The following is a 17037-nucleotide window of genomic DNA, read 5'->3' on the forward strand; positions in this document are numbered from 1 at the left end:
ATTTGTTTCCCAAGGGAGGCATGTGTAAAGTGGTATTATTTTTGGCATCTAAGCAAGAGTAGAAACCAGGCTCCTTGAAAAATCTACATGGAATGCAAGGTTAGCCTTTAGACTTCCTCTTCCCGCTTTCCTTTCCCTATCCTTCTATGTCTGGCAATCCCTCCTCTCCATTATTTATTGCCTTCATTTATTCATTGCATTCGCTCACTCACCTGTCAATTATTTTTCAAACAAGAATAAGGCTCTTTGCCAATGGAGAAACAAAGCTATGAAAGAAAGGGACCACGTTGCAGGCAGCTGCTGATTCTGTTATAAAGATAAGTCATGTCCAGGCATTACCACATCACAAAGAAGAACATGAAAAATGCCACTTGGTGTATATAACTATAAGAGCTGAGAGGATGTAAAGCACCCAAATTCTACACCAACTGAGACCTGCCTTCTCTTGAAGTAACCCCTCCTCTCAACCAGAGGTTTGTAACCTTAGCTGCACACAAGAATCACCTGCAGAGTTTTTAAAAGTCCTGATACTCAGGTCAAATCCAAATCCTGTTTTGAAAAATCTCTGGAGAATGGACCCAGATGTCACCATTTTTTAAATTGGCTATTCCGATGTGTAACCTCAGTTGAGAACTATTGCTCTAAATATCCCTTCTTCTTTTGAATCTCATGTTACAGAAATTTTAATATCACTTTCCACATTACTGTGGAAAGGGGCAGAAAAGGGAAATCACTTCAGGAAAACATTCACTTTCCTCATTCTCTTAACAAAAAACACATAAGCAAACAAAAACAAAGCAACAACGGCAAAACTGTCCTCTTCTGTAAGTTCTTGAGGTAATGAATTAAAAATTAAAATTAAAACAAAAAACAAAAAGCCCACAGAGATCTTGGTAATCAGTTGTGGAAGTAGCAGTAAGGTGGCTAGAGAGGCCTTTCTTGGCATGTGGTATAGTTTGAGAGATTCAGGGAAGAGATGTGATCCTCTGCATGGAAGATGAGATTGAGTAGGTTAAACCTGTCTGGTTAGATGTAAAGGTCTTGGAAAAAGGAAATACAACAGTAGTGGGAGGTCTGATTTGTTTTTGACAACAAACCTTGAGTATTTATTCCAGTAAATTTCACAAGATTAGATCAATTAGATCAGTGGTCAAATTATCAAGCCATTTTAGGATTTGTGACAACAAAACAAAACAAAATGCAAGTCATAAATCAGGACTAAGAATCTGACCCTAAATATGATGGGTGGGGGTGAGCATTAGGAAACTCTAACAAAGAGCCCCCCAAATTTGGCTGCTGTTGTGAAATTGTGACATTTGTTGCATAGATACAAAAAGTCTGTTGTCAGCAAATAAAAACTAGGTAGAAGAATATAGAAGAGATTTATTTTGAAGTATTCTCTTTACTTCTGGTGCCTAAAAGCATCCTTTCCATGTTCTTCCTTAATATCATTGATAGTGACGTGGATTAGGAAGCCCATGGATAAAACAGACCCGGATTCTAACTCTGGTTCCTTTTCTACTACCTGTGAAAACTTGGGTTATAGTTTAATTCTCTGGACTTCAGATTCCTTATCAGCGAACTGGGGGAAATTACCTATTTCAGAAAATTGTGAACATTAAAGAACAAATAATTAGATTGAGGCTCTTAATAATTTCAAATCTTTTTCCAACTCTTTGTTTTGTCTGTTGTTACTGATATAATCTCTAAAACAGCTTCAATTTTTTTAAAGGTTTATTTATTTTAGAGAGAGAGAGAGAGAGAGAGAACAGGCACGTGCAAGTGCGCACACATGAGTGGGGGAGGGGCAGAGGGACAGAGAGAATCTCAAGCAGACTCATGACCCTGAGATCATCACCTGAATCAAAATCAAGAGTCAGCTGCTTGACCAACTGAACCACCCAGGTGCCCCAAAACAGCTTAAATTCTTGCAGATATAGGGGAGATAAAAATTATGTAGGACACAGTGTGCTAATGGTAGCAGTAAGTTCTTGGGGTGGGGGTGGGGGCTGGGTCATCTAAGCCTACACGTGATAGAGTCTTCTGCCATGAATAAACTTGATCAAATCATTGGGGGCAAGAGATTAGTTATTTTTGATCCTCTGTTTATCTACAGACAGGTTCTTACTCTAGATCAGGGGTGGCAAACTCAAGGGCAGGCAGGGCCCTTGCAGGTCTGGGGGGTGGTGGGGCCACAATTTGAGCAACTGGAGCGTGAGAACATGCTCTCTTCAAGGGGCAGCCTCTGCTTACATCAAGCAGGTTCCTGGCACACAGGGATTTAGTCTCAGTTGTTGCCAGATTTGATTTTTCAAGAAAAGTCAGATCCATATTTAATGTAAAATCTCCCAGTTTTTAAGTGTTGACAACTAATTCTGTTTTCTTTCAGCATCCTGTGGGCCAACCAAAACATATCTGAATACAGCCTGTGTGCTACCTGTTTTGCAACCTTTGGATTTTAAAGGTCATTTTCACTCCCAATGCCCTCTGCTCCGTGAGCCCAAGAATCATTGTATACGTCCCGCATGAAAGGTTCACCCTACAGATTAGAAATACAGTCATACCCCCCACTTCCAAATAAGTATTTCCTGTTGTTAGTGTTTCATTATCCATAATGAATGTTACCTCCCAGGCAATTCTTATGCAAACAGCTTCTTGTTCCAAAGTTAAAATCAGATACATTTCCTGTTACTTGCCAAAGTGCATAGACCTAATTTTCTGCATGTTAGTTTTATCTTTTTTAACACATCTGGGGGCTGCTTTCACTTCCCCAGGGCCCTACTTTATTTTGCGCCAAGTCTTGGGCGGTAAAACTTTAACGAACTTCAGCATTTATAAAAGTCTTGGAGAAACACAGTCTTCCATCCTACCTGCTGTGAACTGAACGGCGCTCTCCCCAAAATCAAGTGATGAAGCCCTTACCATCAGTGTGACTGTATTTGGAGATGGAGCCTTTAAGAAGGTGATTAAGGTTAAATGAAATCGTAAGCCCTTCTCCAACAGGACTGGTGTCCTTATAAGAAGAGGAGGAGACACCAGCAGTGCAGGGGCAGAGAGGAAAGGCCATATGAGAACCCATCTCCAAATCAGGAAGAGAGCTCTCGCCGGAAACCAAACCTGCAACCACCTTCATCTTGGACTTCTGGCTTTCAGAAGTCTGAGGAAATGAATTTCTGTTGTTTAAGCCACCCAAACTCTATGGTACTCTGTTATGGCAGCCCTAGCAAACTAACACACCCTCTATAACTAGCCTGTCTTTGATGTCTGTTGCCCTTGGGCTTTTAGAATCCTTTAAAATCCCAGTTAGGGATTTTAGGCACGTTTTCCCATTTGACTTCCTGCTCAGGGCATTATGGAAATTTTGTATCTCCAATCATAAGTGTCTCCCTTCCGGGAAATATATCAAACTTTATATATAATGGCAGAATACAAACTATTTGGTGACTCACCCATAAAATGTGAGATAAAGGAAACCAATCCTTTTCCCAAGTTTTAAAACTTGTCCTCGTTTGTCAGATGCTCCTGTGAGTCGTACTATGCCTACTTTCTTGAGGCTGGAGAGCCACTTGTAGGCATGTTCATCATTTTTTAAAACATCTTCAAAATCCAGTGTAGGTAGCTGGAGCTCTGTGCCCCAGTACTGACATTCTGTGAATAAGAAAAAGAAGAAACCAGATGGGATTATGTTGCTTTTATATAAAATGAGAACCTCCGAGAAGGGACTAGTTCATTGAAGTTGACCTTTGATTTATCATGGGATTTACGAAATTTCAGTCACATTCGAATTGCCCAAGCCACTAGATTTTCTTCCCTGGGGCCATGCCAATCTACTATATACCTCCTGCCCACCACTGCCTGACCCATGACAGGTATTCACTAGACCTTATTTGTCGAGAGAATGTTTAGCTCATGGATAGCTCTTGATCTGTACGTCCTTAGGGCTTCTTTGCCTGGACTCTGCTTAGAAACGTCTCCACTGAGACCCTGTGTGTTTTAATGGCCGTGTTACATTGCTCAACTCCAAATAGATGATAAAATCTGAATGAAGGACTTAGAACAGCATATGCACATTCTTAGAGGTGGGAGGAGTGTTTGCCTTGGTCGGTACACCTCCTTCTTCCTCTTATTTCACCTGATAAGAAGCTTTCTCTGAGGTCAAATCATTCTTTGGAGTCAACAAAAACTGTCCATGGGGAAGAAAAGATGAAAGGTGTGGTCCTGGGATGCATAAAAAATGCATTTTGCATAGATCCTTTGATGACAACACCACAGTAGATAAAATCAAATGCCTTCATTAGCTTTCTGATTCCTCATGATCAAATGCTCATGAAAAAAGTTTACTTGAAGAAACAGAAAGGAAATCAAATGGAAAAAATAATTTGCTTTGCAAATCGGGCTCTCCCAAAGGAGGCAGAACACAGAGATGTCATTTTGCCAAGGGAAATAACTCAGATATTAACAACTGCATTCAGGAGAGACCTAACTCGATCTAATCCATTTGATTTCTTCAGTTTTGGAAGAAAGAATCTGCCTTAGGAAGGCAAACCTTCCCAACAAGTGACAGAATGAGATCTTATAATCTCAGTATCATCCTGAGCCATGCCTCACTTCTCAAACGGGGGAATATACATCATGTTATGGAAAACAGCCCCAAGCCCACAGTTTAAGAATGAGGACTGGATCAATGTTCCTGTGTAGTTGTTGTAGACTGGAAATCATGGCTGTTTCTGCAGAAACGGAGATTTCTCAGGAGTCAGATAATAGCCTTAGAAGTGAAAAAGTGCCTGCAGGTTGAGGAGGCCACCTCCTGCTCTCCCACCAGCTGATCAGCCACATGCAGCTAGTACTGTATGAAACAGGATATGAATAGGGTAAAGAATGGAGGCACAGGGCCTGGGTTTGAATCATTGTCCTGCATCTTACCAGCTAGTTTCTTGGTGTCTTTTCTGAACCTCCATCTCTTAATTTATAAAATAGCCACAATTATATTTACCATGCAGGTCATTTGTTGACCATGCAAAGAGCCTAGAATAGTGCTTGGCACATGGTAGACAACTGCTATTCCAACCACCTATAGTAATAGCCAGTATTTGCTGAGTCCTTTCTAGATGGCAGGCACAGTGCGAGGTGCTTTCCATATGTTATTTATTTTAATGTCCACAATAAAAATAGATGCTTTCAGCATTCCCAAGTTATAAAGAAGGGAGGAAGAGAGATCCAAATCATGCAGAGCTAATGATTTGCAGAGCTAGTTAGTCAAATCCAGGCAACCGATTCCAAAGTCTATAATTTTGACAACTACACATAAAATAAACAGGTGATGCCTTGAAATACTGTTGTCACATGTGTTTTTATGCCCTATGTCTGAATGTCCATTTCTTATTCTGTCCCTTACAAAGGAAATCTACTAGATAAAAAAATAAAGCAAAGCAAGTTACACTTAGGACCACTTTGTCCGAACTTGTTCAAGCAGGGGTGTTTAAAGATAAATCTTGAATATAACACTGTGTGTCAATTATACTGGAATTAAAAAAAAAAATTACTACACTTGATCTTAGCCAAAAGGCCAAGAAACGATGGAATTAAAAAAAAATTAAAGATAAACCTTGACTCCTAGTCAGGATTTTATATGCAGAAAAAACGTGATGAGTAGGTTTCATTTACAACGACATTGCTGTCCACTTTTGTGAAATGAACCAAGGCTTAAAAATCAGCGAGCTTCTCTTCTTAATTTATGCCAGTGTATTTCAGGGGTCCAAGTCAGTTTGCTTTAACTTAGGGCCATTATCACTTTCCAGAGAGTGTCAGTGACCATGTGTCAGGGAAATAGAATACACAGAGATTGAAAAAACATTTTCCAAGATGTAAATGTTTTAAAAACTTCGAGTTCATATTTTGACTACTTTGTGGATTTAAGGAGGCCCTCCTTAGGGCACATACCATATACATCTATATACATTTATAGCATGTTTTAATGAGTTTTTTTTTCCACATGAGTCATTTTCCCATTATATAATAACACATGTGTGTGCACGCACACACACACACACATGGGCACACACACTATTTTTCGTTCTAAAAACACAGAACGAGTTAGGTTCTTTCAATAAATCTGTTACTCGTTACATGTGTAAAATTAACCATGTTCATGCTGAGACTCCAATATAAACCAAGGCTCTCAGTACTACACATAGTGTAGTCTCTACTATAAGTAATCTCAGATTTACAGGATTTTACTATCAGAGGGCGGTTACAATGCCTTTTAAGTTCTGTAAAGTTCACTATTTTCCAACTCCAGCTCTCATTCTGGCATGCCCTGGCAAGGACTTGACAAAAATCAGCAACCAAGGGCCAGAGCTCATTATAGAACCTGTGTCCTAATATGAGCCACTCATACACTCAGTTATGTTACAAGTGACTTTCCGAGATAGCACTGTGACTACCCAGTTTCTAAACTCATCATAACATCCACAATATAAAATATTCTAATTTGTGGGGAGAAATAAACTACGTTTCAATAAATCCACTAGTAAAATCATTTCATGATATCTGCACAGAAACTTCAACATTGAAAAAGCAATTTAGAAGCACCTCCCCAGTCTCCCCCAATCACAGAACAGAACTACCATGGACTCAAGAGAAAACATGTTTGACTAGAGTAAATCATTTGTCAGGTGAATACATTAAAAGCAAATTTAAATTTCACACTTGGGTCTGGAGACATAAACAGTATGGAAAATGACGGAATATTTAAGGCATGAACCACCCTTTCTAATTTAACTTATGGCCTACTAATAAATACTTCCTTGAACATGTGCTTCACACATCATAAAATTTATGAACATGCTACATGCTGGCTTTCAAGGAACTGTTTGTACAAGATTTCCTTTTCGGGGTTAGGCATCACATTCCTGGATCTTGAGTTGTATTTCAAAAAAGGAAAAGACACAAAGAAGCTCTTTGGTTAAAGATTCCTGAGTGCAGCATCCTGGGTTGCAATGTGTTATTTTGGGTTTAGAACCTTCCGTCCACCTGCACTGAACTGTTCTTGGCTCTGAAATACCAAGTCTAATGTGCTTCAGATCAGCCAATCACTTACTGTCTCTTCCAGTGAATACTTAGCAGGGCCCAGACAAAGCCAAAATCTGACCCTTGTAGAGGAAACGTACCTGGGTGTAAATAGGGCTTTGAGTCTCTTCCCTGGGCTAAGGGGATCCTGCCTCTCTGGATATTCTTTAACTTCTTGTCTAGTGAATTTGACATGTCTCAAGAATCTGATCACTGCTCTCTCTTAGACTGAGATCTTCCAGAAGCTGACCTGAGATGAGGATCTGAATGCAAGCCATGTATTAAGGAGGGATCCCTGGGAGAACTAATAGGAGGTGGGGAAGTAAGACAGGGAAGGAAGCCTCTGGAAATCATTTTAATGACTAGTTAAATGAACTGCTGGGCCTTATGGCAATACTGTAGACTATACTTCAGGGTTGTCCCACCCAGGGCAAGGAAGCTGGGGTGCACATGCCACCCATGCCTACCTTTCTTTGGCCGCTTCTCTAGGCACTTGTGGAGACCAAGGCAGAGAAACCCCTTCAGCCGAGGGGCAGTCTGTGCTAGAAAGTGGCTGGCATGCATGGGAAGAGTACTGCAGGGCTGTGGGGGCAGTGGGGGGAGGGGGCACGGCCAGCCTCTGCAATGCCCTCCTTTAGGGTCTATAAGACTGAGCTAGATGGCTATCTTCTGTGGTCCCCCGGCACTGAAACACACCTCAGCCTCAGCGCTTGCCACATTGTGCTGAAATGATCTTGCACTTATTCAAACATACTTGTGGAAAGCCTTGCTATTCAAAAGAGATCACATTCGTGAATAAAAATGATGTGATCGCACATCTGTTTTGTGAAGGGAAAAGTGAATAAGCAAGGAAGCAAACAAGTAAATACATAAGAATGAACATTGTAGCAAGTGCTCCGAAGGTAACAAATGGGGTGCCTCTGCAAACAATTATTGGGAGCCAGATGGGGAACATATTTAGACATGGCAGTTAAGAACTATCTAGCTAAAGAGACACTACTGAAGCCAGACGCCAGTGGGTGAGAGAAGGCGAAGACGCAAAGGGCAGGGAGAAGAGTGTCTTGGCAGAGAGACCGTAGGAAGAGGGAGAATCTCTCATCTTGTTGGGGGAACTCAAAGTTTCTAGGGCTAGAACCCAGGCAAAGAGGAGGGTAGCAGATGAAGTGTAAAAGTTAACAAGGGTCAGTCAGGCAGGACTTATCTCTCTTTCTTCCACTAGATTACAAGTTCCTTGCAAGGGACGGAGAGCATGTCACATATCTTTAATTCCTCACCTCTACTGCCTCCTTCTCCCTCCACCCTCCAGCATAGAGCCCAAGGCTGGCACGCAGTAGATTTCCAGAAAACTAGTATGTCTGTATCCTAAACAAATCTTCGCTTATTTTCTAATGGGGACTAGAGACTGGAGGCACACCCTGAAAGATGAGATTGTGTCTGAACACTCTTTAGTATTTTAAAAGATGGAGAAATCTATAAAACCTTTTCCCTAGGTGATAATCCCACCAAACTCAAAAAGTCTCCCCAAGGATGTATAAAACACACTTCTACACAAGTTTATGTTGCTTGAAATGAGAGAAATACATTTTTGGACTATTAGGTACTTGGTATATTCTATATGCTCAGTCCTATGACAACAGTGACCTTCTTGTTGGAGAATCCAAGAACACACAATAAAACAAGGCAGGGACATGAAAAGGCAGGGTGTGGTGAGTTCTTGAAAACGGAGAGCTAACATTTATGGAGCGCTTAGGATTCTAGGTGCTCTTCTGAGCACCTAATATGGATTAATTCATGTAATCCTCACAACAATCACATAACAGGTCCTAGTATTGTTCCCATTTTATAGATTAGGAGACAGGCCTAGGATCTTAGATAATTTGTGTAGAATCACACAGCTAGTGCTCGTCAGAGCTGGGAAACCACACAAATAATTTGATTACAGTTTACAGAAAAAAAGCATATGTTGAAGGAAAACAATCACGTAAGGTGTCAGAAAGGGAGACGATTATCTCAGACTTCCTTAGAGTTTCAGGGCAAATAGAAAATTCAGTTTTACCTTCTGTTCTTGCTGTGACTGTCCCCTAGGATATCCATGTAAAGGTTATGGAAAACCCTCTTGGTCACTTTCAATTATGTACACTGCACACATCTTCCTATGGAGCAGCCCTTATTGGTTCCAGAAAGCTCCAGTTTTCATAAGCTTCCTCCTTATGCTAAGATACAATCTACCTCTGTCACCTTTCTTTTAGGCCCTAGTTCTGTGCTCCATAATGCCATAGAATATGACAGTCTTGGAGATGCATATAAGCACAGCAACTGTGCTGTTTTTCTTTCTAAGTCCAAATAGCCTTTTTATTCCCCATGTTTTTTATGTCTTATGGCTTCCAATCCCTGCCCTAGGCTGTCTGCTCTTCATTGTGTGATGTGTTCAAGTCTGCTGATACTCTCTAACAGCAATGATATCTTGAACCAGACATAATACTATAGATGTGGTCTGGCCCATGCCTGCATGGTAGGCTCACTACCACATTTTCATTCATGCAACCTAAACCTAATTAATCTTTTTTGGCTGTCTCAACTCTGTTGACTCAGATTAACTTTTCAATCAGTGAAAATGTGTAAAAATTGTCTATCAGTCACATCTTCATTTCCGAAGGTAGTTCATTGAGAATGTGTGAAGCATGTGTGGAGATGGGGATGCAGGTCCAATTTGATTGTGTCACACATTGTGTCAAAGTTAATAACTCGAGGTTTGAGGGTGACAGATCTGGATTCAAACCTGAATTCTGATACTTCCCATCTGCAAGAACGTCAGAAAGTGATACACTCTCACAGTTCAGTTACTTCATTCAGAAAATACAGGATGAAAATGACTTTCAGGGTTGTTATGAAATTTAAATGATATGCTACCTGTAAGCAATTTAACACAGCATACCTGATTAAATCTGCATGTGAACCAGAGCAGCTGAACATGACTGAAGGAAAACACACCATGATAACTGATCTTATTGCATGTCTACTAATGTCTGCTTAATTCTCTCTTACCAGCTGACCATTTCTCACATTCTCTGTCCTCAAATCTTCCACCTCCTCCTCCTCCTTATACTCAGCTGACAGCTTTGTCTCTTATTTCCGTGGAAAAATAGAAGCACTCAGAAGGGAACTTCTATACATTTCCTCCACCACATCCACAAACCTGCCTGTGTCCATGTCCTTCCTTATGGCACTTGATGTGCTGTAGATGTACTTGTAAATTTATATATATTATATATGGTGTGTGCATATATATATGTATATATTTTTAATTTATTGATCTCTTTCTCTAATAGAATGTAAACTCCCTATAGATAGAGTCTTTCTGTTTTGTTCACCACCGCATCCCCAACACCTAGAAGACTGCCTGTTCTAGAACATAGAAGACACTTAAATATTTGCTGAATAAATTCATAGTGCATGGTAGGTACTCAATAAATGACACCTTTACTAATATTAGTTATTCCTCAGACTGGGGAAGACAGTCAAACACACAATGACCATTCAGTGCAATAATTGCATTGACACAGAGACAGAAGCCCACACAAATTGCAGCAACCACCTAGAAGAGGTGAGAGTGATAGAATGGTATTTAATAGAACAGATACTCTTTAGTCAAATCTTGGCTTCGCTATGTATTGTCTCTTTGATTTTGGACTACTTACTTAATTTCTATCATGTGTAAAATAGTTATAATGTAATGCTATTATGAGGTTGTTGCTAGGATTAAATAGAGCAATAAATATTAGGTGCTGAGCTCAGTGACTGACATAGAGCAATGCTTTTAAAATGTGAAGAAGAAGATTGGTGAAGGAGTAGGAGAAGAGGTGGAAGAAGAAGAGTGTGAATGACATTGGTAGTTCAGACAGAGATTGGTGGTGGAGGTAATAAGATGTGGATGGATTCTAGATTATTTTGCTAATAGGGCTAATAGATTTTGTTGATATACTGGAGGTGTAGTAAAAGAGATAAAGAGGAGTCAAGGATGATCCTGCCGCCAGAGAGAAGGAATTGTATCAACTAAGATGGGAAAGAGTGGAACAGGATTCCCTAAAATCATCTGTTCCCATCAGGGGGGCTGTCTTTCCTCTGGTTTCCTCATTTTTTTTAAAAAAAAATTGCTCCAAACAAATAACTTTATAAATCCCCTTTTGGTTGTCCATTGTATATTTGGCTTGATGAATTTATTCTGGGCTAGAAACTTCTATTATGCTCTATTAAAGTTAGAGCTTAGAGACTCTGCACTTCCTTCTTGCATGAGCACACCATTCTCTTTCGATAGCTTCCCTTTATCTTTGTTACTGAGATTATCTGCTTTTATGTGATCATGAGCTTGCAGCTAGTTTGGGCCAGGGATTTTTTCATTGAAGTATTTAGCTTGTACATGAAAAATATGTCACCTGATGGTTGGTATACTCATCTGTAGCAATCCTTAGCTAATAGATAACACAGCCATTTTCCCCAGAGTTTGCTGATCACCCCAGCCTCAGCAACACATTTCTATATCCCTGATTGGAATTAGGTTCATAGTTGACCAGCCCTTTCACTGACTTCCTTAAATTTATTTAAATGAAACTATCTGCCAGGTAGGTGAAATTTTGGTTCAGACTTCAAACCAGTGTCTGAGCGATTAAAATCCTTTTCATGGCGACAATTCACCTCCAAGCCACTCTCATGTTTTTAGTCAGGAATAGAACATGATTATTCTCCACGTAAGGGGAACTCAAGCATAAGATATTGTCATGTCACTGTTGTTTATTTCTCCTTATGTCCTTGCCCAAATACTCTTTGATATGCCTCTGCTCCTATGTTCATCTATGTTCATGGCTGTCTAAATTGGAGGAAAAAGGGAGCAAGTACTTTTATCATTTACTCTTCACATTCCAAAACTGAGAGGCACTGCCTTTTTTTACACATGGAGAAGGTGAGGTTCAGATCATTTATGAAACTAAGTCAAGTTCACAGAGCAGAGAGCCAAAGCCAGCTCTGCTGACTCCAAAGCCTGTTCTCATTCCATAACACAAAGTTGTTTCACAGGTGAAGAGCTTTCTTGACATACCACACTTCACTTTCTCTCCTAAGGTCTGTTTTCTGGGCTTTCTTTCTTATTTGTAGTTTATAATTTGGCTTAGGGATAATATAAATATAGGGTGGAATTTTTGGCAAAGGGCTTCACTGGGATGTGAGGTGGGCCTTGCAGAATGGATAGGTGAAGTCTGGCCGGACAGAAAGAATGGAATAAGTGATCCAGGAAACAGGCAGGGTTTGGACAAAGTCTACATGTTCGTGGAAGGGGCACCAGGCTGTGGGATGATTAGAAAGCTCCAGTGAAGACTTAGGACTTTATCATGCCACAGTGAGACAGCAGAGCAAGGGGGAAGAGAGATCAAGGTGGGCATCAGGAAGATTACCCTGCAGGGTTGTGCCAGGCGGGTGGGAACAGAGGCCATGTTATTTCAGTAATCTAGATATGAGATGATAAAAAGCTCCAGCTAAGTTGTTGGCAAGAGGGACAACCCATACAATCGTTTCTCCCTATAACCTGTTGAATATCAGTCTTTGGACAAGCAGGCCCTGTGCATAGAAGCCTGACAGCCAGTGGGAGTAAAGGAGAAAGAATTTCACTAATAGAATTCTGCATTTTTAATTTTAATTTTTTTTGTAAACTGATACACTGTTCAAGAACAGCTCAGAGCTGTTCTCTGGTTATTTATAGTGCTTTCGAGGGAGTGGTGTAAAGATGAAGTGAATTTATATGTATAGTGCGACAGTGCTTTTCACCCAACCTGACACTACTTAAAGGTAATTAGGTGCTATCTCTATCATACAGATAAAGATTTGGGGGTATAGAAAAATAAGTTGCTCAAAATCGCAGACCTAACAAGGCCTAGGGTCAAGAGCACTCTGATTTTAGTGCTATATTGTTCTTTTGATTAAGAGCAAAGTTGCAGATTGAGAAGAATACAAAATTTTGAGAAAAATAATAAAGTTAGTGAATCCACTGAATGGAGTAGAGCTTAAATTATTTTTTTTTAATTTACTAAATTCGAAATTAGGCAAATCAACAGAATGTGTAAATAGCAACATCATTTGTTTTAACCTTTTTTTTTCCCCTAAGGGATAGAAACATTGAAAAAAAATTAATCAAATTTTTTCCATGGGCACATTTGAAAGTTTGGGGTTGGAATTTTAAGGAAGAAATTTAAGTATAATGAAGATATCTATTATCCTGGAACTAAAGTTGTGTATTTCAATGGTCTGCCATCTTGAAGAAGCAAAGTGAAATCAGAAGTGAGAAGTAACAATTTTTAAATCAGTCGTCCTCCATTTTTTTTTTTTTTTTGACTGGTGAATCTCCTGGTGTGTAGGCCCTAGCAAAGATGACAGGTTAAATATATAACTCATGTGTAGGGTTGGTAAAAATGAAGTCAGCATATAAAGCAACCCAATTTTACTTCTTGAAATTGCTACCATTTGGAATTTTCTAAATTTATAAATTCAAAATTTACAATCCAGCTGCCTTATGCTATAAAATTCATTCCCAGGCTGAAAGAAAAAGCAAGACTAGTTTTTGAGAAACAAGCTTTTCACTCATTGAAGAAAGCCCATTCTACTTTTATTCTCTTTGGGGGAAAAAAAAAAGAAAAGGAAAGGAAAGAAAAGAAAAGAAGAGAAAAGAAAAGAAAAGAAAAAAATAAATATACTTTGGCATAATAACAGAAAATTACTTTTCTAAGAGTAAAAAACGTTAGTATATTTTCCTTAATTTTGGATGTGGTAAATATACTGAGAAAATATGAAAAAGAAACATTCTGCAATAATTCTTCCTTAAGATACATTTGCTGTAGGTTCTCAAAAATATCCTCAGACTTTTTCAAGACTTTTAAAGACACCAGCTTTTCAAGGTCCTGTTTAGCATTAACATTGGATGATGCAACGATACTTTGTTTTATGAAGTTATCATTTTATCATTTTTTAATTAAAAAATCATTTCTTAGAAAGAATGTAATTAATGTTTCTTATCTAAGAATTCTTAAAAGGAATAAAAGAAGATACATGCTTTTTTTTTCTTTTTCTTTCTGCATTTCTGTCATGTATCCAGTTGTAAAATAGACTTCTCTTTAATATTTATCTCTGAGAATGTGGTTATGTGTTTTCTTGCTGGAAGTACGGATGGAGATAAGAAAGCGTGAAAGGAAGCGGATTTTACCTAAAGTTAGAAGTGATCCCAAACTAGGCAGATGAGTGTGGGAACGACCTCCAGGTCAGTGGCATCTGCTGCAGAGAAGGCGCTGCAGGACTCTTCTCAAGCTGTGAGTCTCCCACCTTGGGCTCACCAACAGGACAAGGGAGGCCCCATCCCATGTAGGGACGTTACATTCTTTAGCTATTATGCCCAGGTTTGTCAAGTACAACACAGACATTGAGTGGGCTAATAAATGACAGGTAATTCAGAAAAAAATAGGGCACATTGGAAGACATCAATATGGCACAGAGGAAAAATGAAGCAAAATACACATTTGTCAACTCACAGACATTGAAGATACCTGTATTCATTTCATCAAAACCCCAAAGACATTTCTCTGGAACTCAGTAGGTCCATTTCAGATAGGATAGGCAAAACAGAACAGAGACTTGCTTCTTAAACACACAAAGACTTGGAGCTAATCTCCCACCTGTGCATCAGAGTGTGAGCCTGGATAATGGCAGGCAAGGGATGTTGACTAGGTCTTTCTTGGGAAGGCAATACATTTGGGTACATGACACGGTGGCTAGATTGTTCTGAGGCAGTGGGTTGTTTTGTTTTTGTTTTTTTTAAAGATTTCTTTATTTATCAGAGAGAGAGAGAGAGCACATGAGCCAGGGAAGGGGCAGAGGGAGAATTTCCAGCAGACTCCCGACTGAGCGAGGAACCCCACAGCCCCAAGACCACGGCCTGAGCCTGAAATCAAGAGTTGGACACTCAACCGACTAAGCCACCCAGGCTCTCCCGATGCAGCTGTTTTCACAGAGCTGTTCCAAAGCCATAAGGACCTGGCAGCCCTGATCCGGTTGGGGCACTCTGAGGCAGCCTGAAAAAAATAAGCTCCCAGCCCTTTTTATAATTACCAAGTAATATATGAAGCAAATACCCTCACTCCATCCCTGACTTGCACTGCAGACTCCCACCTCTGGGGGTTCAAGAATGGGTGAAGTGTGGAGCAAGGCTTAGGGACATGGGTGAATTATCAGTTGGAGTTAGACATACTTATTGTGTTCATTACTTGCTAATTAAAAAAATAGTGATTTTGCTTTTTTTGACAAATTTCTGTAAACATAGCCTCTGCACTAGACCAACCCTGTTCTTCGTGCCATAATAAAAATTTTCATTTTCAAGGAAATGCATGGCAATAAAGGGGGAACTCTGCTTCCCTACCCCTGCCCCCCCGCTATGTGAGAGGCACAGAAATTTTAGAGGGCCCTGACAGTTACATGAGAGTTTTGACTCCCTCTTGTGTCATGTGCCTCTTGAAACAAAAGAGGGGCTTATAGCTATGAAATGATGGGTGGTAATCCAATTAAATAGGCAGGTGAAGATTTGTTCTGCTATATCGAATTGAGAGGAAATGTTCTTTTCTGACTATGCAATGTATTCAATCTCTGGACTGCTGAGAAAAGTGAGTAGACTGCTTCCATGGAAAAAAGATTTTCTTCAAATTACAATCTTTTAAACCTCAATTTGAAATAACAAATATTATTAAAGTCAGAGAATAGTATACAAATACTGTAGTACCAATTCAAAGAGATAGGAAAATGAACATTCATTCTGACACTGAATGTTAATAAAAAGCACAAATATTTAGGTTCCTATATATAAGACCAAACTATATATGGATTTTTCCCATTTTAGTCCTATCAATTATATTTTGGGAATTTTGCATCTCAAAGTTAAGCACAAAAATGAGAGTATAATCATTCCAATTTGACATGGAAGCTAAAATATAATTACATTAATAAAATTCTTCATATTTCCAATGTTTTATTAGAGTTTTCAATTTTCATTCATATGTTTGGAAACATTTACATGCTAGGCTTCAACAGTCAGCTTTTAAATTGGTGGAGAATAGAGAACAAGGCCAGCAACCTCCTATCCTACAGGCCAATATTGTTTCTTTGAATACAAATTCTTCCGCATCATCTCTGCTACTTCCCTAGCTTACGTTCTCAATGCCTCTTGTAGGACTATTTCTAGGCCATGCTACGGTCACCCTCTTCCCTGTCCCACTCTCCATGTCAGCCCATCCAATACAGATGACCATTACCAAGAATTTCCAACATAGATCCAATCACTCCAATCTCTTTTGGAAAATAAATACAAACCAAGAACCAAAGGGACCTACTGGGGCAGGGGAAAATGCAACCAGAGAAAGAGGAAGCCAAGAAGATATTCACAAGCTTGTAAGCATTTGAGAAATTATATGCATCTGGTCAAAATCAGAACGATATAACTCTGAAGATGAAAAATGCATTCGAAAGAAAATAAAGCATCCTTCTTAAACTTAAGATATTGAACTCATTTCTTTGGTCCTATAGGAAGAGAATGAGCATGGAAAACAAATGGAAGGGAACATACCTGAGCTCTATGTTGAGAAAATGTCCTTGCCACAGGGTTTTGGATTGAGCTCCTTAGTAGGGCATGAAGTCGCTTCATGGTTTGGCCCCTTCCTTCTTCTCTGTTGCCTTAACAATTTTAACTTCACCGATATTAAACAAATTGCAGTTTCCAAGCCTACCCTCCTATTTTATACATCCATGATTTTCTTCATGCCCTTTCCTCTGTTGAGAATTTCCTCACTATCTTTGCCTAACAAACTGTTTCTTCAAAATCCAGCTCACAGTATCACCTGGCTTCTGAGGATTATTTTCTTGTCTCTTCAGATTCCTTTCTCTTTGTTA

The 17037-nt window shown here is 39.5% G+C and overlaps 1 protein-coding gene and 1 pseudogene across 2 annotated transcripts in view; both read right to left on the minus strand.

Moving 5' to 3' along the window:
- The window catches only part of BBOX1 (gamma-butyrobetaine hydroxylase 1), a 59531-nt gene that overhangs the window by 29705 nt on the left and 12789 nt on the right, over nucleotides 1-17037 (minus strand). For both annotated transcript variants that reach the window (XM_036100904.2, XM_078058285.1), the window contains exon 4: nucleotides 3450-3648. In XM_036100904.2, the coding sequence (XP_035956797.1) occupies nucleotides 3450-3648 (199 nt within the window). The remainder of the gene's footprint in view (nucleotides 1-3449; nucleotides 3649-17037) is intronic.
- On the minus strand, nucleotides 5449-5578 carry LOC118541307 (U2 spliceosomal RNA; annotated as a pseudogene).

The sequence above is a fragment of the Halichoerus grypus genome, chromosome 11, assembly GCF_964656455.1.
Source record: "Halichoerus grypus chromosome 11, mHalGry1.hap1.1, whole genome shotgun sequence".
NCBI classification, from domain to species: Eukaryota; Metazoa; Chordata; class Mammalia; order Carnivora; family Phocidae; genus Halichoerus; species Halichoerus grypus.